Source organism: Vigna angularis, chromosome 2 (genome assembly GCF_016808095.1).
Source record: "Vigna angularis cultivar LongXiaoDou No.4 chromosome 2, ASM1680809v1, whole genome shotgun sequence".
Taxonomy (NCBI): Eukaryota; Viridiplantae; Streptophyta; class Magnoliopsida; order Fabales; family Fabaceae; genus Vigna; species Vigna angularis.
The window spans coordinates 1,962,180-1,987,914 of NC_068971.1; the positions used below are offsets into that span (position 1 = coordinate 1,962,180).

The following is a 25,735-nucleotide window of genomic DNA, read 5'->3' on the forward strand; positions in this document are numbered from 1 at the left end:
ATAATGATTTTTATTTAAAGTTTTTTAAGATTTATAATCGATTGTTCCACAAACATAATTAATCGACCATAGCAGCTAATATTTATTCTTGCTACATGTAACTAATCGTACAACATAGACTACATACATAATAAATCATTATTTTCGGTTAATAGAAAAAAAAATTACATCCATTTTTATAACCTAGCTATTGGATTTATTTATATACACATTTTCTTGCTACACAATAATGAACTGAAATGGTTCAACATTTTTTACTAAGAGTTAAATCTGATAATTGAAATATAAGTTTGGTGTAAAGAAAAAACAAGGTTGTACGCTGTCGTACAATAGAAGAGAACGGCGTTATTATTGTAATCTAAACCTTCTTCCGTCACTCACTCACACACATTACCAAAACCAGCAACAAACAAGGCCTTGTTTGATGGGAGAGTTGCTGCACGCGCAACAGCGAGCGTGGCTTGAATAATTGTTTGTCTGTGAACTGTGAGGAAGGAATGGTTTGTGGGCCAAAACCTAGTTTCCCTCCATTTCTTGGGCCGTAGGTGGGCCCCACTTTTTCTCCTCCCAATACATCTTCCTCGCATGCTCATCAATAATAATCTATCTTCTTTTTCTTTTCTTTTTTTAATTTTATTTTCTATTTTCTGATTTTTTTCTGTTTATTCCCATTTTGGCTATGCTAGAAAACTGACACCTATCAACAATAATCTTCTTTTCTGTTTTTACTTTTTTTTTATGTTCTTTTTTTCTTTAATTTGTTTTGCTTATTCCAATTTTATGTTATTTTATGTAGGTAAGACCACAGACACCTGTGAAATTGTATGCGAATGCATTATTACATGACTAATTTCAATTATTTGTATAAGATTACATTTATAAGTTATTGTTTTTTATTACCAATTGTTTCATAGAATATATTTTCCTCTTACTATTTGTTATAAAATAAGATATCTGTTATGGTAAATTTCATTCTTACTTCAACATTACATTATTTATTTTAATTGGTGTACATTTATTTTTTATTTTAATAAATTAGTTTATCGATAAACTAAATGATCCAAAATTAACTAAAAAAACTATGCAGCCAGTTGCCTAAAAATATAGTGTTATTTTTGCATAAGCTATTTTTAACATGATATATTGACTTTATTTCTTGGCTTTCAATTATTCTTTCTCCCAAACATAATTAACATGTATGTTTGTACTATTTACTGATAATCTATCTCCAGAAGTCAGTTTTGCACATTTTTGAAGCAATTGAAATTAAATTACACCCTTCTTTTGTCTTTTATTACGTGTATTAACCTGTTTAATTTATCTATTTTATAAAAATAACAAATATATTCATTAAATTTTTTCTAGCTCAATTTTTTTAATAGCAATCCAATTTAGTCTTTTAAAAAAATTTAAATTGTTCATCAAGATTGTTTTCACAGACATATTAGATCTTTCTTACCTTGATTAATTACTTCATGTTAATAACATCTCCACATTTTCTCTTTAATAAATAAATAAATATTTCCATAGTTTCCACTGCATTAATCTTTAAAAAATCTAATAAATGTCGTTGACATGTTGCACGTTGTTTCTTAGATGTTACTAGGGGTAACTTTGTGCTTAAAAGTGCAAAACGTAACTATTTATATGTTGAGTATGATTAAAGTGGAAGTAATGATATTTTAACAATATAGGTACTTACTTCCATTTGACTAACTCTACAAGGGTTTTTTTTGGGCTAAAGGTTTCGTTATAACGAAAATGATATAATAATAAGTGATTTTTCATTAAATAATCATCTCAATATATAATTTTTATACAAATATAACTATTACGCAATTGTTTTCTTTGTCTTTCGAGAATAAGTGAATATTTATTTTATAGGCAGAGTTATGGTATAATTCTTATTATGTTAATGTGATACTTGTTGAGACTACATTTTTTACTGTAGCGAACTATAGTGTTTCAAAATTATATTTCAGGTAACAACTTAGTAAGAAGACAATAACTACATATGTAAACCTAGTATAAAGTTGTCAGCATATAAGTTTCACGTTGTCACATGTAACTATTGTGTGCATAATATATATCTCAAGTGATCACTTGATAAAAAAATATTTATTATTATGACATTTTTCCTACAGCGAAACATTTAACCATTGCAAAGCTACATGAATTTTGTCAAATAAGAGTAAGAGACTAAAATCACTTTAATCTTAAAGTAGTTCAGAATTCAATATGCAAGAAATTCATGTTTTGCAGTGATACAGATATTTATAGAATTTTTTGGATTCAATGCTTGAACAGAACAGACAACAAAATGTTATTTTTAAGAACTCATTATCACACTATCACACCATGCAAACTAACGACCCTGTGATACGAAGAGTGAAGAAGTGACAATATTTACGCCATATTTTATTGATTTTGAACTTTTTTTTTCACAGAAAACACAAAATTAGAGAGTGCATGGGCTCCTATTTTTGTGAAAAAGAAAACACCTAGTTATGATGCTTCAATTCATAAATCAAATTTTATTCCATGCCTGTGCATGAAAAACAATAATAATTTTGTTGATTGAGTGGTTCTGAAGGTCCTCTCAAATCGATGTTAATGTGGTGAACGTAGAAAAGTGAGAAGGTAGCAGTGGAAGAAGAGAAAACATTGGATGATTGCCAACGAAGAAGATTTTGTAGCTCCCGAATGCAAATTTAAGGATCAACTTGAATAACAATATAGCAGCTGACTCTAGAAACCTAATTTTTTAAGAAATGCACAGTAGACAGATTTGTTTTTATCAGGTTCTGATATGCTAAAGGCAAATCCATTTTAATTAAAAGAAAAAAAAAATCGATAGTCAACTAATGTCAACTAAGTTAAATCCATGAATCTAGACAGAACATAACCAAAGATAAATAGGAAAACATAACAATTTAACCAAGGTTAACTGGTTCTGTTCCACTTCTTTCTTTTGGTGCTATTATCCTTTAAAAGCACAGGGAAAGTAACATGGAGTGATTCGATGAACTGACTCCTTTTTCCCAATAGTATGGTTAATGGTTAAATCAACCTAAAAAAAGCAAAGATTGGTGGAAAGATGAATTATACAAGAGAAGAAAAACATTGCAAGAGCACACAAAGGGATACCACTAATAAAAATGTACCTTAAATTAGTAATAGTAATATCATCTGTACAACCGCTATTATTGACCCGGAAATATTCATTATATAAACCTCACCGAAAGAAGAGAATAAATAAATGTAGTAACCTCCAAATTTGTGTATAAAATGCTGTAGTAACAGTAATAAACAACAAAAAAAAGTGACATTATGCAGTGACTGGAGATAATGAAAAAAAAAAAGGTAAGTAGTGTGTGTGACATTCATCTTCTACAAACTACCCTGAGATAAATTATGGGAACCACTATTGTTGACTCCAATTGTTCTGTACACTATTCTATTCTGATCCTCCTCGCTCTACAATTTATCAGCAATTCTCCCTAGAGCATCTGCCAGCTTATCAAGTACGGCAACTATGTTAGTTGCAGTGTCTTTCTGCTGCTGGCGGTCCAATTGGAAATTGGTGTTCTGAGCTTCAAGATGATCACGAAGCATTTTGCCATTCTTTTCTAAGACATCAATTAATTGACTTTGCAAACTTTCCTCTTCTGCATCGGTTGAAAATCGCTTCCTCTTCCGTCCTCCTTGAGATGTAGAACCCATTTCTGGATTTGGGGTTGCCCGTTTCTCATTGGTAGTACCTGTAGAATTAAGGAATGTAAAGACATTGAAGTTACAATAATGTCATCAGTTAAGTACTGGATACTGTGACTGTCATAATAGAAGCTTTGGTCTTATACCTATACCTATTTAAGTAAGCTACGGCCTAGCAGCTAAAGCTCAAAAGTTTAGGTGATAGCATAATGAAAGCTTGTGCCTAAGACATAGCTTGGCATTTATTAAAAGAGAAGAACTTTCTTTTCGGACATAAATTACGGAAAATAGTTTTTCATTTATTAGGGTAGGTTTAGAATGTGGAATGTTAACAGAAAAGTGACAATGAGATATAAAGTGCAATACAATGACTTCCCAGGAAAGTGCTAACGTTAAGCATGAGTAGGCACCATTACTCTGGCAATTATACGAGTAAACATCATCCAATTCAATGTATTTAATCCTAATCAAATTCACTTTGTAGAGATATATGTTTTATACCTAGCATCCAATATATTATTAAGTAACCAATCATACATTGAATGCTCCAATCCTATCAATTCTTAATCCCAAAAGTAAAAAGGTGGGCTAACTGCAAGCCTAGTACCATTTTCATCTTCAGATAAGCCATCATTCTGTTTGTACTAAAGTAGACAAATTTGATATGCAGGAATCGGATTTAGATTCCAGTAAAAGCAACATGGTACCAGTATGGATAACAAATGAATGAAAAATAAGGGACCTGGCATTATTGAAATTCTAAATGCAATAGCAAAAATTTATGGCAGAAAATAGGTAACCAATTAATTAGAATGCAGCAGCAACAGAAAGAATGGGAAACAAACACAGCGGACAAGGTAGCAAGCTGTCACTAACGAGTTTTTAGCTTGCTTTGTATAAGCACTGAATTCATGATATTTTGAAGACATGGAAAGGACACCGAAGTAGCTTCCACGTTTTTGTTTGGCTATCCTGTCATTGACATTGGATGCCCTTTAACAAACAAGACACTAGGTTTAGGGCCTACTACATCATGTTGGTCACATCAGCAGACCCTGGGCCTAAGCTTTTATGCCAAAATATCAAGGCTGTCTACAGAACACAACAAGAATCCATTTCGGAAAAATATAAGGTTTCAACTTTCAATGAAAATGGTGCCAGTGCAAATACAACTGCTAATCGTATTATTCCAATCTTAAAACAATAATCATGATTTTTAATCCATCGTTAAATATTCAAATGCATTAAGAATAAAAGAGTAAAAAACTCTGTTACCTTCAGCATTGCCTTCCCGTTCACATAGTTGAAGGAGTGGTTGAAACTGCTTCTCTGCAAATCAGAAGGAAGAGAAAAATCAAGGAAATATATATATATATATATATATATATATATATATATATATATATATATATATATATATATATATATATATATATATATATATATATATAGTTCAAGAATGCCACATGGGAATCCCAGTACCCTTGACTCCAAAGTTCCAACTTTACAACATCATTGCTAGAATCGAAAAAAAAAATTCCGAAAAGAAAAAGCCCACTAAAATTTAGTCTTTCATAACAAAAGAAAAGTGTTCCCAAAGCCATGAAAGCCAGTAGCATGTCTAGACACTTTCCAACTTCACAAAAGACAACCCAACAACATTAGCATATACCAATAAATGCTAGACATTACCAACAACAATGATATCAACAAAAACTTTTTTCACTGAGTTGCATCTGTCGCATAAATTACATATTAGTGAATATACTTAACTTTCAACTCACTGTGTGTGAGTGTTAGAAGAAATGTGGGGTTTAACCTAAGCCACTTTTTTCCAATCCAACAACATACTTGCTTCTCTATTTTCAGCTTCGGAACAAGTGAAAAACATTCAGTGTCTTGCAAAAACCAAACCAAACACACTCTATAGATGAGTATCTCAAAGCACACACTGTATATATGAGTAACTCAAAATTGATTTCGCAAGATTAATTGTCTGTTTGGATCGGCCATAGAAAAAACAATATTCAAGAAAAAATCGACACGAAATCACCACAAAAAAAAACTATTTTTTGCTGGAGAAAGTCACTCGCAACGAAGCACACAATTAGCTAAAATTGATTTTAAACTAAACTGAAGTACTATGTTTTTATTCTAGATCCAGATGATAAAAAATCATAGTAAGGAATTTGTATGAACCAGCAAAAAAGTTATTTCAACCTAAAATCAACTACAGATTCATATTCAATTTCTTAACATGGAACCAAATACATGAATATTTAAGTAAAACCATCTTAGTTGTATTTCAACGTAATTATAAATTATAAATCCAAATACCCCATAAATCCTTCTTAAGAATTTTAAGTTTTTATCAATTTTCTTCATCCTTTGGTACTTTCAGTGACGTTTAAACTTTTGTTCAACTGCATCATCGAAATGTGAGACATCGGTTTTACAAATACGCACTAAGTCACTGAGTATGTCTGGAAATCCATTAGAACAGCATTGTTAGTAGATATGGTACTATCCCATGCATAAAACAGAGGAGCATTATGAGTGTTGGATTGATTCAAATTCAGCTGAAAAACTGAAATTCAAAATACACACTTACTCACCAATGGATTTTCTCTATCATAAGGCAATTTTTTACCATAAATTTCACCGTAACTTTTCTGTAATGCAATCATTCTCAACAAATCAACAATAGCAAAAGTGGAGGAAAAGGGAAAAAAAAAAGAACCCTTACTATAACATAACAATAGTTCACAGAATCACAAAGGGCGTGTCCGAAATTGATTCCAAAAAACGAACCTGAGATTGGAACGGGTGCCGGAACATCCTTGGAAGGGGCCGAAAGCAAAACCTCCTCCTTCTCACAATCAGAGAACAACCCATCATCACTCCCAACTCTCCGATTACTATCATACAGGTGCACTTCCTCCTCCACCGCGGCCGTAGGAGTCTCCACAGTCGCAGCAGCCGCCGTGGACGGAGAATCGAGAATATTATACACTTCCCTGTCAAAATAACCGGGCAATTTCCTCTCCCTCCTCAAATCATTCCTCATGAGCCAAAACGACTCCCCTTCATCCCTGACCTGCGACTCCCACTCCTTGATCTTCTTGTAATCGCCGGCGAGGTTGCTCCACCGCTTCCGGCACTGCACCGGCTCCCGGTTCACGCCGTGCTTTTTGCAGTACGCCGAGACCAGCGCCCATTTTGGTTCGCTCAAACCGAACGCCGAACCGCTCCCCCGACCCGGTCTGAACCGGTTCTCCGCGTCACTCTTCCCCTGAATCAGCACCAGAATCTCCTGCCGCGTCCACCGCGGCAGCCTCGCCGCCGGCCTTCCGTCGTCGCCTCCGTCCGCGGCGGAGCAAGGCGCGGCGCCGTTACCCGCCCCGTCAACGGCGTTGGGGTTGGAAGGCTGGTCCAGAGCCATGAAAAAGAGAATTGTGAAAAAACACGTGACTGGCACGTGAGAATTTGTGACGGTGCCTTTGGGAATGCCCGTTACGGCGTTAAGAAAAAAAAAAGAGGGTTTAGGTTTTGTTTATTTATGTTTCTCTCCGTAAGAACGAAGAGAGGAAGAGAAGAAAAAAAAAATTAGAGAGAAAGAGAGAGTGGGTTTTTGTTTTTGTGTTTTGTGTTTTGTGGCTTTTGCCAGTGAATTTGGGGTTTTTATTTTTAATTTTTTTACTTCACTAATCATGTTTTGACCCTTAACCCCTTAACAAGGGTTTCTTTAATTTATTATTGCTATTAACAATTATTATTGATTACTATTTATTGGGGTCATATCCTTATCTTTAATTCTGAATTAATGGCATTTTCTTTGTTTGTAAAGGTTACTTGTTGGGTTGGTTTGACATAAAATTCCCCAAACAGCACTTTCATTTCATTGTCCATCCTCAGTTTTTTTTTCTATTCCTGTTTTTGGTCATTTTCCAAACCCTATGAGACGTGAAATTCTGACTCTCCCTTCCTGTTTGGGGTTTCCATGTAACGTCTAAAATTCCACCTTCAACCCCTTGATGTTAATATGAGCTTTTTCTTCTTCTTTTTTTCACCCTTTTTTATAAATATTTTTTAATAAATGTGGTATCAATCAAAGGAGGAATAACTCCAAATCCCCTTTTAAATAGTTGTTGTTGATGAGTTGACAAGGGCATGCTACCCTACCACTCACTAATCCTTTCTTTCCTTTCTCAACCTCTCTTATCTTATCGAATAATTTCCCTCTAATCTTTGCTTAATGCTCAATGCTTAATCTCCATTTCCATGGCCCCCTCCATTAAACCCACTTTCTTCTTTTTTTCCCCTTTCTGCTTTCACTACTCTCACTCAATTATAATTTATCGCACGCCTCTTACGTAAGGTGCCATTCACACATTCTCGCTAAATAAACCAAAACAATTTCTGCCTTACGAAATCAAATCTTCAAAATCAGGTAATAACCCAAACAAACATCATTCTCACACAACTTCACAAAAAAACATTCTTCATTTAAATTTGTAGTCTTACAGGAAATGTATAAATCAAGACACCAAATACTAATAAGATCTAAATCTAATTTTAATTATGCTACATCATGACTTGTTTCTGACACTTATGTTGGATTTATCAAAAAAAAGAAGTTTAGTAAAAGAAAATACTATATTAATGAGATCTAAGTCAAATTTCATAAAAGATTGATAACATTATCTATCTAAAATCTTAAGACAATTGGATAATGAGTTTTTATTTTTATATATCGTACTTTACTTTTTCTTTTTTACTCAATATAAAACTTAGACTCACACTTAAATTCTCAACTACTCATACTCAAAATAGTTTTTGTTACTAACATGGTTGCAATGGATTGAGAAAATTACTTCTTTCATGACTTGTTTGTGACACTCATATTTAAGATAATTTTTGTTATGATGGAGTCTGAAAAAGTTATTAACATGGTTGCAATGGACAAAGAGACAAGAATTCTCGGATTTTTTAATTGAATATTTAATAACATCTGACAACCTTTATTATCTTCTGGTTATAATTGAGATTAAAAAATTCACTGCTGACATATGTTCTATTTTTCTTTCTCTTTCCTTCTTTTTTTCTTTTGATCTCTTTTTTTTTTCTCTCAAATCTTCAAGAATTGGATGCGTGCAAATAAAGCTCCTAAAATAGGTTGAAGAGCGAGTTAAACAAAGTATAAGCTAGATTAAATTCAACTAATTTTGACTACATAGTATAAATAGCGTTATGGATCTTTATTGCTTTCAACTTGTGTTTATTTTTTTAAGTTTCATCCATTTCTTATGGTATGTGATAGTTTCAAGGAAAAAAATTGAATTCATGTGGCTATTTAGTTTTATTCAACAGGTCTTCTTTGTGTTTTAATGAAATGTTTGTTTTCTCTAATGATTTTTTTAGCTGAGTCTTTTGGGGTGTCTTTATCTACAGTGTTGAATTATTAACCTAATTCTAAATTATTGAAGTTACTTACATATAATCTCCCATTAACAAAGTGTTTCATTTTTATTTAAGATGGAGAAATGAGATAAACCATACATGGGGGATAAATTTGTTGTTGGATTTATTTACTAATAAATAAATAATTATTCTTCTCATAGTCTTATAAAATTCAAATGGGTTGTAAATTTAATTAAAAATAATAAAAAATAAATTTAATATTTTTTTGTCGATAAATGTTGATTATTAGTATTTTGTTAGTTCGTGATTAAACTCGTAATCTCTTCCACCCTTCGTTCCAAATCCTTCAAAAACTAAAATTATATATTTCAAATGTTATTTGAGAGAGTTGAATTCAAAGTTTTTTTCACATTTTTTTTCAATTTTTACCAATAAACCAACCTTATAACTCCAATTTTGTAGCCAAGTTGACTCTTTAACATTGATAAACAAAACAAACAAGATGTTATTGATAATTCTATGTCTTTCTTCTCCCTTTTGATTATTATTTATCATGATTGTTCTTTTTTGTTACACAACTTTTTCTATTTCTTTCTATCATCATAGTTACATTGTTGAAGACAATCTAATTCACAAGGTTGGCTCAACATGAATTGAATTAAAATTAGTTAACTCAATTTGGTTTTACTCTTTGATAAGTTAAAAAATTTATAACTCGACTCGACTCACTACGCATTGGTGAATTTGTAAATTGACCCATTTAAAAATATATTTTATATATATATATATATATATGTATATATATATATATATATATATATATATATATATATATATATATATTAAATATCTAAACTATTCAAACATCATTAAACATCGTTCTATAATTTAAAAAGATGAAATTAGCAACCCATGTAATTAGAAGTAGCAAAAAATTATAATAAAAAATTTGTAGAAAATGCTTAAAAAACTAATAAAGAGTTGTTGTTGGTGGGCTCCAATTTAAATCGTTTAAAAGAGCTGTCCAAATTCAAATGAGCATGAATATGTGATGAGTCAAATTAAATCACATATTAAAAATCGTTGGACTTCATATTCGAAAGACAACTAGTTTTGGCTTATTGTTTCTCAAAAGAAGATAGAATTGTGCAATTGTCTTAAAAGCTTTCTTTGGTTCGAATTGGTGTGGAGACAAGGTTGAAAGAAAAAGTACCTATGGACGAAATGGTGGTGATAAGTCTATTAATTTCAATTTCAAAGATCAAAGTTCTGGCCGAGACAATGATAAAAGAAGTGTTAATCAGTATATAGGCATAGTAAAGGATGGTGATAAGGAAAACTTAGGTTGAGATTTTATATCCATAGGGCTTGAGTCCCAAAATCTCTAACATCCTCTAATATCAAGTTTTAAAAGAATTATTTAGTTGTGTGACCTACTGACAAGTGTACCATGTCGATTGTAGTTCAACCGAATAAAGGTTATCATATCCACAAGAATTCAGCAATTTCAAGCATGTTGATATTTTGTTTTTTAGTTTAAGAGAATTATTTCACTTATCTTTTCATTTGTGATGCAAACCTACACATTTTTCTTTCATTTCTCTCAGTAGCTTTCCTTCGTTCCACCGTCATTTCCTTCCTCCCCTCTCCATAATTTATTTCATCTTAATAATACATCTCATTTGAGTTACTTCATCTAATTCAAAATCTAAACAATAATTTTCTATACCAAAATTATAACCACTTACACACAAAGAATAACAATAACAATGTATATACTAATATACTCAAAACAGTTATCACAAAAACAAATTTTTGAAATCTCGTGACTACTCACAAAATTGGATTTCGAAATCCGATAAACAAATTTAAAACCAATTTTCAAAATCTGATACCCAAATCACTACCAAATTTCCAAATCCGATGCAACACACAAATTCACTCACAATCCAAAATTCGAAGTCTAGTGAACACTTACAAAATTGGATTTCAAAATCCGATGAGCAGTCTTAAAATCAGTTTCCAAAATTTGGTATCCTAATCACCATTGAACTTCTAAGTCCAATGCAACACGAAAGTTCACTAGGATTTCAACATCCAATGAACAGTCACATGACCAAATTTTGAAATTTAGTGAACAATCTCCCATTTGATTTTCAAAATGTGGTACCCCAAATCGCCACTTCACACATAAACCATGTCTTGAAATTTAATTATACACTCAAAATCGATCTTCAAAATTCAGTACAACCAATTAATAATCATCATATTTAATTTGTTTAACCCAACTATTTCATGACACTAATTGGATTTCCAAATATAGTGAACATTAACCACCATATTTCAAAATTTGATACTCTATGTATTTCACACTTAAGCAACTTTCAGAGTCTGGTTCAATCCTCCAAATTTCACACAAAACACATTTCTAAATGTAGAGAGAGATATACACCTTAAAAAATCTCCAAACCTAAAACAAAATATGGTTACCTACATTAATGTTGTGCTCGTTTGAATATAATCCAGTGTTTAAAAGTATTCATGAAGATGGATTTGTGAGTTAAATCACATTCGTTTTGAGATATTTGTAAGTGATGCAAAACAATGGTTTTGGAGATTGACGAGATTTTCAATCTTCGATGGTTTGCTCGAATTTAAAGAAATTTTAAGTTAAATATTAGTTTTGCCCTGATACAATTAACATTTTACGTGAGAAAACTTGCATGCAATGGACGTCAAAGTGAGATTTGAGATGAAGAAGAACCAAGCGTAATACATGGACATGGAGTTTATTTCACATATAAACCATTTTACCATTGGTCTAATCATGAGTGAGGTTGAAGACGAAGAGGTTGAAGATGAAAATGTTGGAAATTGAAGTTGCAGGTGAAGAGAACTTGAAGATGAAAGTAGAATAATTTCACTACAATTATAACTAATTCTACTTTGAGATGAAATCGATTCCAAGTAGAATTAGTAACGGATTCCACTTTAAAATAAAATTGATTCCAAAGTAACTTATATCCTATTCAAAACCACAAATAAATTTGTCCATTGTGTTTGCTACCGGTACATATTTTATAAACAAATATTCACCTTTCATTCTAACTTTTATTTAATTCTTCACTTTTATAATTCTAGTGTAAAGCAACATGACTTTTGAAATGTTTAATGCACCCTTACATTCTTTTCTTTAATATTTAGGAAAAAAAAATTATCATTACTAAATAATTTAAATTAATTGAATACTAATTAATAACTCATAAATTATAAAGGTAGACGAAATTTTCAATTTTACTATAAAAATAATAAATTATACCATGACTGATTTATATTCTTAAAAAAATAATATTCATTAAAAGAATAAAATTTTCTAAAAAACTATTTTAATTATTTTATTATTTTTTTACCAAAAATTATATTATTCATAAATTTCATTTTATATTATTATTACCAATAAAAATAATTTGATAATCTTTATTTTTTATTCATTAAAATAATTTATTTTGTGTATCACATGATTAAAATTTAATACAAACTTTCACAAATTTTATTTTTAAATTAACTCTTAATTGTTTTCAAATCTCTTTAAACAAAATAATACATAATTTATTTTCAAATCCACTCCAATCTTTTAATTTTTTTCTTTCAAATCATATATTTCATATAAAAAAAAGACGTGGGCTTTCATAGTCGAAATCACTGCATGGAAGAATGATCGAGAGTAAATGAAGAGAAGAAATACTGTAGAGAATAAATAATGGTGAACTAGGAAAGGTGGAAGGAACTGTTGGGAGAAGTGAGTTGTAGGATGTTCTGCAGCACAACAAAGTAAAAGAGAAGTGAAATTGTAAATTTATCCCAGTCAAAGTTCAAAGCTTAATTTAGCCATTTCCTAAAATTTGAGGGTATAGGAAGTAAAACATGTGGTGCAGGAAGAAGCGCCCAAATACTAATATGATGAACCTTGTTGTCTGGTAAGAAGAGTAACCCATAATTATACTCTTTTTTTTCTTTCTGTCTTCCTGGGCCAAATTATAGGTCTAGCCCAATTCTCATATTAGGGTGTTGCTCCCTCCACCACCCCAAGCGCTCCTGCATTTCCCCACTGTTTTCTTTTATTCAAAAAATACTCTACACCTCCCCACTATTTTCTTTTATTCCAAATTACCCTACACTTCCCCACTATATTCAATAATCTTTCTCTTTCTCTCTCCACACTAATGGAGCATTCACATGGTTCAGATTTAAACTTGTGATATATTGTAAAATTTTATTTACACTTTCCCTTAAACAAGCTTGATTCAATCTTATTTTCACTGTTCAATATTTTTTTTTCTTCAAATCACTTAATAAATGGTAAAATTTTGTTTTAAATTTCTAGAAATATGTTTATATATATATGTGTGTGTTTTTTTTACATTTAATATCTATAATTTTTAACATTATATTATGTTTTAACTTACCGACATGTTTGACTCAAATAACTTGAATAAAATATTTAATTTATTAGATAAATAATATAAAAATATTATTAAATACTTAAAATATAAAAGAAAAATTATTTGTTAAAGATTTTGTATTTATTTAGTTCTTTCGTCATTATAAAGTTAGTATATAATAATAATAATAATAATATATTATTTACTATTAATATTATTATGTTTATTATTTTGTATTTGCATCTAACCTTTAAGTTTATAAAATGGAAGTGGTAGAAACACTACTATTGAAGTTTCCTCTCAATTTTATATTTTACAATATATCACAAGTTTAAATTTAAGCCATATGAATGCTCCATTAATGTAGAGAGAGAAAGAGAAAGATAATGCTCTATTAATGCAGAGAGAGAGAAAAAGATTGTTGAGGACAGTGGGGAGGTGTAGGGTATTTTTAAAATAAAAGAAAATAATGGGAAGATGTAGAGTATTTTTGAAATAAAAGAAAATAATAGGGAGATGCAGAAGTACTTGGGGTGGTGGAGAGAGCAAGACCCCTCATATTATGACCAACTGTTCACAATTAGATTATGCTAATCACTACTTACTACTAATGTTTAGGCTAAAGTAGGCTTTAATGTGTGAAATAAGAAGAAACAATGAAGTGCATGCTTCTGTCATGGAACAAACATTATTCCTTCAAGTCAAAGAACACTCAGTCTATTTAAAACAAAAATTAGAAAACAATAAAATAAAATCAATATTGGAAAAACAGTTAAGTTAATAATAATTAATGTATTATTTTTATATGGTCGGATAAAAAGAAATTGATGAGATGATAAATCTAATAAAACTTTGTATACAACATCCTATTTTATTTATTATTTCATATTGGAACTATGTTTTTTATCTACCTTACAAAAAGGTCATGTTATTGAATGTTTGAATTTTTAAGAGTGTTAATTAACAAATCAATATTTCTACTAAAAAACACCATATTAGATTACGTTAATTATTTATTAAAAGAAAATAAGTTAACAACACTCTTGTCATTTTAGAAAATAATAATAAAAATGGTCGATTAATAATTTCAAAGACGCTTAAAAAAATTAAATCATCCAATCAATGTGTTAATTCAGTCAATTTAATGTAATGTAGTTGTTGAACACATGTACGGAAATTTTAATGATTGGAAGAATGGTAAGAAAGTCATCTCAAGAGGAACATAGTATGAAACGGTATTCACGCCGTTAACGAATAAACGGAAAAAACAGTCGTCTTCCCGTCCCTGCTTGCCGGAAAAATCACATTTCCGGCGAGAGCTCAAAATTCCGATGAAGTTCGGAAATGAAGAAGAAGAAGAAGTGAAGGTGAGAAAGGAGAGAAGTTGAAGTAGTTAGTTAACGTGCAATGCAGGGAACGGTAAAAGGTTGTGAGAAGGTTTGGATGGAGGATCTTGCACGCCACACATGCATTGATACCTACAAAGATGATCCTCCCTTTTTGCAAATTCCCACCTTGCCTTATGCCCTACTTTATTCGTTTTCTCTCTCACACTTCTTCTTCTTCTTCCTCTTCTTCTTTCCAAATACTACCACTATTTAACTCATTCTCACCCCTTCCCTCCACTTCTGTCTTATCCTCTTCCAATTCCCACAAGGTCAGTATTGTCTTTGTTTTTGACACCCCTTTTCGCTTTTCCATCATGGGGTTTTGAGTTTACGTCAATTTTTGTCTCTTCTGTTCTCAAGTTTTGGTTTTTGACTTTGTGGTTTTAGAATGTTCAACAGGTCAAGTACCTAAGCTTTTTTAGGGGGGTGAATATTAAGATGTTCAACTGTTTGAAATCCTCTTGATCGTTCACGATGTCGGTGGATTTGCAATTAATGTTGTGTGCCAATGTTAGAGGGTCATGATCTTGAGAAATTATTAGGTGATTTGGAACTGGATGGTTTTGATCATGTGAATCGTAATCATTTTTAAATTTATAAAAAAGAAATATTGATAACATGTCACGTGGAGATTGTTAGGAGCCACACAACATCTCACATTCTTCTTAGTTTAATGAGTTTTAACTTGCCACAATCTATCCCAATAAAGAGTTTTAATGTTTATAAAGTTTTATGTTTTTGACCGTGTGTTGAAAACTTGGAAGGTTTATAATTCCTCGTAGCTTTCTTGCTGGGGAGGTAAAATGTTGAATTGACTGCCATGCTATGTTGTTCTCAACAGATATAAAAAGTTAGGAGATTTTCAATTTGGAGGCATAGTACATTGTGGGGTTCATCATGCCTTCTGAAACAATTGACTTTAATTGTTTCTCTTCATCGTTGTATTCCTCTGAAGATATTTGTTCTTCTAAAGAGGTATCTTCTCGTTTCATCATATATATATATATATATATATATGTACACACATACACACACTTGTACATGGTGTTACTTAAGGGGCATTTGTAAAAATTTGAAATTGAAACACTTGCGGTTCCAGTCCTTATTTATTCCTGTTTTCTCTTTCTGTTTGCTGAGGCAGGTTAGCTTATGGAAATCAGATAATATGCCGAAATGCTATGGTTAGTATTACTAATCTATTTGACTGTGTTATTATTATTGTTGTCACGACTGCACTGGAGTGGATCCGTTTTGCAGTTATCTGCCGCTAAATACCTTTTTTCCCCGAATTTATATGATTTTTGTATATACGTTGTTAAGGATTTAGGAGTCATTTGCTCGATTTGCACTTGCAAGTTGCTACATTAGGAATCTCAGATTGCCTTGGTTGAGCAATTTTGAAACTTTTATCTGGTCACTCGTAACTAGAAGAGCTTGATTTGTCGTGTTTGAGTGCTATTTTGCTTTGTTTGCTTCAAGCCGAAAAGGCTTTTAAGGTGTGCTGAAAACCATTTCCACCTTGCTTCTGACAATATAAGCTTTTAGGTTAATTTGTTTCTCAATACCTTCCGCTATCAGTCTAGGATAGTACAAGATGCAAGGTACTTAGCAGTTAGAAAATTACTTGTCATGCCAAGTGTATGAACTGAAAGTAACTCAAAGATGCATTGATGTAGTACTTTGTTGGTACAGAATGGCCTATTAATCAGTCTTTGACTTTCTTATGTCATGTAGATTTTGATCAAGGAATAAAAACCAGCTTGAGTGTACAAGCATTATCCCATTTGCCAGATCGTAGCAAAGTCAATATAGTTGCTACTCAGAATGAGAGTAGCCTCTTTTCAAGTTCTCTGTCGGATTTGTTTAGCAGGAAATGTAAGTTTTATTTGCCTCTTAATGCATGTTTCGCCTCGTTTATGTGGATAAGTGAATGAGGTTCTACTGTTCAAATTTAACTTCTAAAATGAGTTTGGGTTGTATGCTGAGGTTTCTAAAGAAAACTACTAGCTAAAATGCCTTTGTATGACTTCTATTGGTGCAGTGAGATCATCAGCAAATAATGCTTTATATGGGCATTCTGTTGACACTGTTGCTTCCCACTACGAGGAAGAAAGACTTTTTGACTCTCTTGAAGAACTTGAGGCTCAAATTATTGGAAATCTACTCCCCAGTGATGATGATTTCCTTTCTGCAGTGACAAATGAACTTGAGCTCGACCAGATCATCCAAGACAGCTCCGGTGATGACATGGATGAACTAGACCTTTTCAGTAGTCTTGGAGGGATGGATTTAGGAGACGATAATAGTCCATCTTCTGGACAAAAGAATTCTGAAATCCTTGATGGAGCTTGTAACAGTCAACTAGGACTGTGTAGTGCCTTAATTGATGGTGAAAAGTGTTATGATAAACACCCTTCTAGAACATTAGTTGTGAGAAACATTAGTAGTGATGTCAAAGATTCTGAATTGAGTTCTCTTTCTGAGGTATGCTTTTACTGTTTTCTTGTCCTTTTCGTTTGTGTCGACAAATTCTTTATCAAGAATTTCTTTAAGCAATTTGGGAATATTCAAACACTTTATTAGAGAGAGTCTTACCATGACATTGAGTCTTACCCTACACAAGATATTTGACACCACTTTTAACTAAAAACCTTAAGACAGTGGATTTTTGGGTTTTTCATCTTATATAGTGTTTAATTTTATCAATTTTATCCAATGTGGGATTTTGACTCGCATTTGAATTATTCCCAACCGCAAGTAACATGGGTTTGTTGTGATATCATATTATGATATCAGAGCAGCCCAAATGCAACGATAACACACCAGACTAGACAATTCAACCACTGGAAGTTTAATGTTCATTATGCAAATCCAAAGATTGGATGCTGCATTTCTCATCACTATGGACAGTAAATGTTGATTTTGTTTACATGTTTGCTTTGCATGAATAAGTTGTGAAAGTAAATTGGTATGTTTGGACGAGTTTCTGCACAACGATTTCTAGAAGAGAAAAACAGGAAGTAAAGTTGAAATTCCTAAGTTAAAACAAGTTTATGCATAAACTAAGTTGTCGAAACTTTTCCATATAGTTTTTTAAAATTTTTAATTTCAACTTGTGTAAACTAATTTTAGTTTATGGATGAGTCCATTGTATTTTCTTGAAAGAAATTTCTCCTAGAACACAGAAGCTCATCCAATCTTGTAGTTGAATTATTGGTCTTTTTGATAATGCTACAACGTACTGTGCTGAGAATCTGATTCCTCGTAACACTTAAAGTATTTGCTTGCTTTGAGTTGGATAATGATGTCTTGCTTTGGCACAAATTTTATCAGGATACTCCTTCCAAGAAAGATATGAATCAGGGCACCCTAGTGGTCTTTCTGTATGATTCATCTATTTCGAATAATGAGCTTCACCGTATATTTAATGTATATGGAGAAATAAAGGAGGTGAGTTTGGCTACCAATTAATTTATTGCACAAATATTGATCAGAACAATGTGTGTAGTTGGCTAACTGTCTTGAACTGCAGATTCGTAAAAGCCCACATGATCTGCTACATCACAAGTTGATTGAATATTATGATTCTAGAGCAGCAGATGCAGCTCTCCATGCTTTGAATAGAGATGATACTATCAGGAAGAGGCTAAAGGTTGAACCATACCTATCTGAAGACTCAAAACAGAGGTAATCTTTGGGTTCAATTGTGCTTTTCCTCTACATACGCTTTCTCAATTTAATTTTGCTACTGTCACACTGGCAATACCAGTCAAATCTTACCTCGAAATGTCTATCACAATTTAGTTTGCATTTTTTAAAAATAGTATCAGTGTTTCATTCTATGTTCCTTATTGCTTCAAGAAGCAAATTACAGGATCAGAAGCCATTTAATTGTTAGTTATTTAGTTTTTGTTCTGCTAATTTTTCTTTGCTTTTATTTGGCTGCAGTATGGCTCAACAGATACATCCAGAACTAGAACGGAAAGAAAGTAGCCTTTATCTGCATCAGAACAGCCCTCCTCTTAAGTCACCAACTAGCTTCCCAGGTAGAACATATGCTAATTAACTATCAATTCAGCAGCAGAAACATATTTTTTCCCTCACTGATGTTTGTACGTTGGACCAGGTTTGCATGGCATTTCTGAACCTGGTAAGATGGATGGTGGAAGAATTCTTGGTGTTGAGCCTGCCTCATGTACACCATCTGTGAAAACTGCTTCTGTTCATGGGGTCTCTTCAGGTGTTCCTAAGTCCTTACCATCACTGGTCAGTGTTAAATCATTTGACAACAGATGTGAAATTACTGAATACGATTCACCAGGCCAGTTGAATTTTGATGTTCAAGACGCATCAGCTTCTCATCCCCCTTTCCTTCCAGAATTTCATGATGGTTTAGCTAACAGTGTTTGCCGTATTTCTACTGAGATGGCAGCAAACATCAATCTTAAAACACAAGAAAGAATAGAAAGCATGCAGTTCTGTCCAGTAAACTCCTATGGACGCTTCATGGAATTCAATGAATGTGGTAAGTTATAAAGAGCAATAGACTGGAATGTGTAATAACTATTTATTGTCGTTTCTCTTTTTTTCTTCCTCCAATGGCTAGCAAATCTATAAATCATGGAACTTCCTAGATAGTAAATGGGAAACAAAAGCCTAATTTTTAAGATATGTTTAAGAAATATCAAATTGATCATATTTATTATCTCCCTTTTCTCAGTTTTCAAATCCTCTGGTAATGTAAGCTTCCCTCTTCCTCCTGGCCATCATTACAAATGTGGGAACTTCTATCAGCCTCCAGAAATGATGTGGCCAAATTCACCTTTATATTTTGATGGAGTTTGTCCATCCCCCACCCTGCCAAGGTTGCATGGACTTCCTAGGTCACCATCTAATATGATGACAACTGTTCTACCCATAAATAGCCAGCATGTGGCTTCAGCTCCTTTTTGGGACAGAAGACATACCTATGCAGGGGAATCTCTTGGGAATATGCAATTTTCTGGTAATACGACATCAAATTGTGTTGACTTTGTTTCTTGCAATTTCTTTCCCCATTTTGGGGGAAACTGTGTTGATTTTCGAATCCTCCCCAAGCATCTTGGACTCCATTTTCATAACCAAAAGGACCTAATGTTTCCTGGAAGAAACCATATGATTAATTCATTTGAGACTCACAAACAACGTACTAGAAGCAGGAGAACTGAAGGTGTGTCAGACTTGGCTGACAAGAAACAGTATGAACTTGATATTGACCGCATAAAGAGAGGGGAAGATATCCGAACAACACTTATGATAAAGAATATTCCTAACAAGTAAGTAGCAATGTATATATTACATTAAATAGCTTTAGCCTTTTGTGTTTACTTTTTCACTTTCTCCTATGAAAACGTTTTTACATTCATTTGGTACATTTTGGGTTGTACTTTCACTTTGCAATAGATTTTGGAGTTTTCAGCCAACCTTAGGATATATGGTTTCTTAAGGCAGACCTATTATTAATTTGATGTTGCGAATTCTATTTCAATTCTAGACCTCGTTTACATTAATTTTGTTAATCTTATCATTTTCATAGACTCCTGATTTATTCTCCTGCAGGTATACATCCAAGATGCTGTTGGCTGCTATTGACGAACGCCATAGAGGAACTTATGATTTTGTTTACCTACCAATTGATTTCAGGGCAAGTGACTGCTCCCTTTAAAATAACTTAATGGCCCATTTTATGTATAGAGAATATCTTTCAGGAACATATTTGTTTCCTTCTCTGTTTCATGCTGCAGTAAATGAAAATACTTTCTTGGTTTCTTACATCAAATTCAAAGAGAAGAAAATGAACCGACCTTCTTGCAGGGAAAGTCATTTTCATGAACAAATCAAACAATAAGAGTTTAAGAAAATGCAACTCTCAGCTGAATTATTTTCTTTAGTAAAATATACTAGTTTGCATGAAAACGGGTTCCTTTTATAGAACATTTCTACTACGAAATTTAATTTACTTTACTATTCCTTTCTCATTTTTCGTTTGATTATTCACACGGAATCAACATTAATTGCAGAACAAATGTAATGTGGGATATGCATTCATCAACATAACCAATCCCGACTTGATTATACCATTCTATCAGGTATGCTTTAGAAAATGGTGATACACTGAATATGACTGGTATTAAACTTATAATCACATTACATTCACACACACCCTGCACCAATTAACTAAATCATATGATGCAACTGTGGTAGGTGTTCAATGGAAAGAAATGGGAGAAATTCAACAGTGAGAAAGTTGCATCACTTGCATATGCTCGCATACAAGGGAAAGCAGCACTCATTGCTCACTTCCAAAATTCAAGCTTGATGAATGAGGATAAGCGCTGCAGGCCTATCCTCTTCAATACAGATGGCCCTAATGCCGGTGATCAGGTATAAATTTCTTTTTAAGATCCATTTATCTGTTACATTGCATACATTCTTACTGGCTTCAAGCATAATATAGCTCGCATGTATTCTTTCTGGCTTGAAGCATAATATAGCATGTATTCTTACCTGCTTCAAGAATAGTATGGAATCTAGGCAAGCCATTTGAAATTTGAACTTCCGTTTTTTACCAAGAGAGGAAGAAACTACATACAGAATGACTACTAACTTTGCAAGGAACACAGGTTCCTTTCCCAGTGGGCATTAATATTCGCAACAAATCTGGAAGAGTGAGAAGCAGCACTCAGGAGGATAGCCTCCATGGGAGTCAACATAATTTGGGAATCAGCAAGCTCTCATCTGATGGAGACGGTCATTCGTTGGAGTCAGACTAACGAAGCCATCCTTGTTCCTTCTGCCATACCATTAATTTTAGTGGGTGCTAACCTTTGGAAGCCAAGTGATCTAGTCACATTCATAAAGTATGTTTGTGGTACATATTTACCAACACTAACCTTGAGCAAGGCAAGAAGTTTTCCAGTTCTTTTGGCTTTTGTTACTAAATCACAACTTTTCATGTGCAAGAGTACTGTGTCAAAAGATTACATGTACAGGAATTTCACATTGGAGACTGGAGGAGAGGCTTGTAAAGTGGTTTGAGGAGAACTTAGTCTGTATCAATTTTACCTTTGTTTTCCTTCTTCCTCTCCTTGCTTTTTTCTTCTGTATATTGTTGATTTTGAAGTCCTTCTCATCCCAAACTGGTGAAATTTTTATCAACTATTTGTGTACTGTGCTGAAGCCTTCTTTGATTGTTCATCATTGTTGATGTTTGGTGGCATGCACACTCTTCTATTCACTTTTTCCTTGAAAATGTTACACTTTGAATAATGTACCTGTCGTGTCTCGTCTTTTGAGTCTCTGTTGTCACTTGTTAAAGATATAACTCACATCTCAAATTATGCTACTAGAGGAGACTCAATACAGAAGGTTTCATGTGAATTCTGATTCTTTTAATTTGTTATTTTTCTAACGTTTTTTCATTGTAACTTTGGGGTCAAATTAGCATGTAAGGAACTTTACATGTATGCTCCATTGTACTAATACATAATGCTACAAAGAGCTGAATAATCTTCAATTTTTAGTTTTTTTCTCTTGTTTTTGTCTTTGAGTTCGTTTGAAGTAAAATTATTTCATGTTAGCGCGCTGAATTAGTTTTTGGTGAACTAGTTTGAATTACTTATTTGAGTTAAAAATATTTTATTTACAATTTCTTATCAAGACAGTTTTAAAGGAATAACCATTTGAAAAAAAAAGTTAATAAACATATGCTGCATTATTTATTAAAAAAGTGCCCATATGGCAACCCAAAGGCATGAAACAGTTCATCTTATTTGTTTGTTTAAATCGACAAGAAACTGTGTAATTTCCAAATATTATGTTTAAAATTGAACAAAAAATAATATAAAAATGGTAATATGATTTGATTTATTTAAAAAAGTAACTTGTTATATTATACCTGGAAAATATTTTTTAGAATAATCAGATTAAAATCATGTTGAATGCTATTTTTTTAGAAAAAGATAGATGTGGGGGTGATTTCCCTCAATTTGAAAACAAATAATCATAATTTCCTTTATTGTAAATTTATTGATTATATTTTTCTGTCACTGGTAGAGACATAGCAACATTTTTGTCTTCATAAAGTTTGATAGCAAATAGAATCTAATATTTGGGGGAGAGGAAAGAAAGAAGCAGCTTCTTTTGACATATCCATAATGAGAATATAGAGAGAGAGAGAGTAGATTTGAGTGGTGGCAATAGAGTTGTCAGAATTCATGAGTTTTGAAATGACATCCCTATTAATTGCCCTATTGCTAAAGACAAAATAGTATTCAAATAGTTATAACCAAAATATGTCATTCATATCATATTAAATATTTTCATATCTTAAATTTCAATCGACCAAAGTCTCAAAGAAAAGGACTTAGTCATTTATCAACAATTAATCATTTGGAATAAACTTTTAGATTTTTTTTCAAGTTAAAAAGGAATTTTCATATGACGTATATGTCAAAAAAAAAAAGCTTTAGCAAATTAAGATTACACATAAAAAATTTATATTTATTAAACAGTATTTTATACTTTTTTTTTTGAAAAAATATAAAAATTTATTTTTTTATGATTATAAAAATATGTCACCGTATTATTATTTTTAAGAATATCAAAATACACGTTATATAACGTTAATTATATATATATACAAAATGGAGAACCAATTTGTGATCAAATTATGAACAAAAACACTTATAAGTTGTAATTTCACAAAGAACATGGATAAAGACAATGATATATGTTTTCATTCATCAAAATTGGAAACCTTAAAATTATTAGAAAAAAATGCTTATAGATGTTACGTTAAAACGCAAAAAGAAGGTGTGTAACTTTTTCTTTCTTTCTAATTTAGTAATTATTAAATTTGAGAAAAATAACATAAGGTGGGATGTTGGAGGCATGTGGGAGTGATGTTGACAAACATGAAAGGACAGTGATAGCATGCGAGGAAACTGCACATGCACATGCAGATGGAAATGCATGCGTAGACATCAACATCCACATCCCATTCCCATGCAAGTTGCATTATGCATGCTCTTTGCTTTGCGGCTCACACATGTGATGCGGTGAATCAATCAATCACTCACGCCGACACCCTTTTTCTTTTGCTTTCCAAATCCATTCATTGAATGTTCCTTCCTATCACTAAATCAAATCACCTAATTAATTACTTAATTAATCACCGCTTATCGTCTAAGTACACCATTTCTATGTTACTACTCATAAAGCTAGCAAGTAAAAGAGATTGTGGTGTGTTGTCTCTCAACTCAACTAATCTAAAGTATTAAAGTAAGATCACCAATCATTCCATGGGATACGATTAGGAGTGAAAAGTACTCATCCTCATTATTCACTCTTTCTAAGCATATGATGTGACCCATTCCCTTACCTTCTATGTCTTCCATTTTGATCCATACTAGCCACTTCCCAATCTAACAAATTTATCTAATGCTTATAGTTTAATAACAAGGTAAATTTATCCAAGGGATAAGTTAGAAATCTCATGTTTCAGTGGTATAAAAATAACGTATAACGTTACACATTTAACGTTCGATATTAAAATAATTAACGTTAACAATGATTAGTGTCAGTAACCGTTATACGTAATTTAGAAATCCAGTTCGATGTCCAAAAATAAATGATATCCAACCACACCCATGTTCGATTTAAAATTGTGATCTAAGCAAACATACAACGTCCGCTTAAAGACAGTTTAAAATATATAAGTGAGTGCAATCATTTTATCAATTGGTTTTATATGATTAAGTTAGGTTTAAGATTCGTTTCTTAACAAGATTTAATTCTCATTTTATAAACTAATTTTGTAAGATTATATCATATTAAGTTGGAGAGATATATATAACGTTTCAATGTGAAGAAATATGTTGAAAATACATAATGATAAGTTAAATTTACAAAATATTACTTTAATATTAGTTAGTGTTTATCACAATAATATTTCTAGAAAATAATAAATATATTGAAGATCTTACACCAACTAGTAATAAGATAAAATTTATTTTATATAATTGGATATAAATGTTAGATATGGTCAAAATACATATAAGTCTATACAATGATAAGATATTGTCTCTTTTGTAATTTTTTTTATACTACTTCAAAAGACCTTTAACTAATAGATGTATCTTATCTTATGTATATATAAATTCATATCTATCTCTTGTTTTATTTTGTGAGATTTTGTTTGTATTTTAACTATATAGAAATATCTATAGTGGTACGTAGTGAATATCGTTTTATGATTTAAGCATAAAAAAAAGGAAAAAAAAAAAGTGGTGGAAGTGATGAAAAATGTATGAAAAGAAGGGATTATTGTATCATGGGAGGCTGAAAGAAGATAGTTACATGTGATGAAAGGACCAAAGATCATGCGTGAATGAATGAGGACAACGTTGTACTTCATGCACGCGGCGTGCAGTGCAGATTGTAAGTTGCAATGGTTACTTTGTGAACTAAGTTTTTGAGATTGGAACGAAAGAAAGTTGTTGGAAATATGGGATATGGACAATTGAAAGCAGATCATTCTTACCTCACTCTGCACTATTTCCAGACAAGCCATTCACAACATGCAATGCAATTTGGCGATTGAATCGCCATGAAGATTGCTGTGTAAAAAAACATCATTGAATTATTTAGTGTTCATAAAAATTGATGGATGTACTTAAGGAACTGTGTCAGTGTCAAGTTAACATCACCAAAATATTTGTTATAATCTTT

General features: G+C 32.0%; 2 protein-coding genes across 3 annotated transcripts; one reads left to right on the top strand and one right to left on the bottom strand.

Annotated features, from left to right (window-relative positions):
- Positions 1-3,260: 3,260 nt before the first annotated feature.
- Positions 3,261-7,365, bottom strand: LOC108329515 (trihelix transcription factor ASR3). Its single transcript, XM_017563750.2, has 3 exons — positions 6,526-7,365; positions 4,990-5,043; positions 3,261-3,761 (listed from the first exon to the last, which is right to left on the bottom strand). Exons 1-3 carry the CDS (start codon positions 7,154-7,156, stop codon positions 3,478-3,480), a joined length of 969 nt encoding a protein of 322 aa, XP_017419239.1. The 5' UTR covers positions 7,157-7,365; the 3' UTR covers positions 3,261-3,477.
- A 7,406-nt stretch (positions 7,366-14,771) lies between these two features.
- LOC108327001 (protein MEI2-like 4) lies at positions 14,772-22,500 on the top strand. Of its 2 annotated transcripts, XM_017560649.2 has the most exons (14): positions 14,772-15,234; positions 15,807-15,940; positions 16,107-16,146; positions 16,700-16,840; positions 17,007-17,449; positions 18,299-18,415; positions 18,498-18,652; positions 18,914-19,011; positions 19,092-19,490; positions 19,686-20,280; positions 20,564-20,648; positions 21,025-21,093; positions 21,209-21,388; positions 21,628-22,500. In XM_017560649.2, exons 2-14 carry the CDS (start codon positions 15,863-15,865, stop codon positions 21,775-21,777), a joined length of 2,550 nt encoding a protein of 849 aa, XP_017416138.1. In that variant the 5' UTR covers positions 14,772-15,234; positions 15,807-15,862; the 3' UTR covers positions 21,778-22,500. The 2 variants fall into 2 exon arrangements, with proteins under 2 accessions (XP_017416138.1, XP_017416137.1); XM_017560648.2 differs by lacking the exon at positions 15,807-15,940.
- Positions 22,501-25,735: the final 3,235 nt, after the last annotated feature.

Excerpts from the sequence above, each read along its gene's own strand:
- LOC108329515 (XM_017563750.2), bottom strand. The coding sequence starts at position 7,156 with ATGGCTCTGGACCAGCCTTCCAACCCCAACGCCGTTGACGGGGCGGGT. Across the intron at positions 5,044-6,525 it reads GGCACCCGTTCCAATCTCAG|AGAAGCAGTTTCAACCACTC; the intron begins GTTCGTTTTTTG and ends TCTGATTTGCAG. Across the intron at positions 3,762-4,989 it reads ACGGGAAGGCAATGCTGAAG|GTACTACCAATGAGAAACGG; the intron begins GTAACAGAGTTT and ends TTAATTCTACAG.
- LOC108327001 (XM_017560648.2), top strand. The coding sequence starts at position 15,064 with ATGATCCTCCCTTTTTGCAAATTCCCACCTTGCCTTATGCCCTACTTT. Across the intron at positions 16,147-16,699 it reads TAATATGCCGAAATGCTATG|ATTTTGATCAAGGAATAAAA; the intron begins GTTAGTATTACT and ends TATGTCATGTAG. Across the intron at positions 21,389-21,627 it reads GCCCTAATGCCGGTGATCAG|GTTCCTTTCCCAGTGGGCAT; the intron begins GTATAAATTTCT and ends CAAGGAACACAG.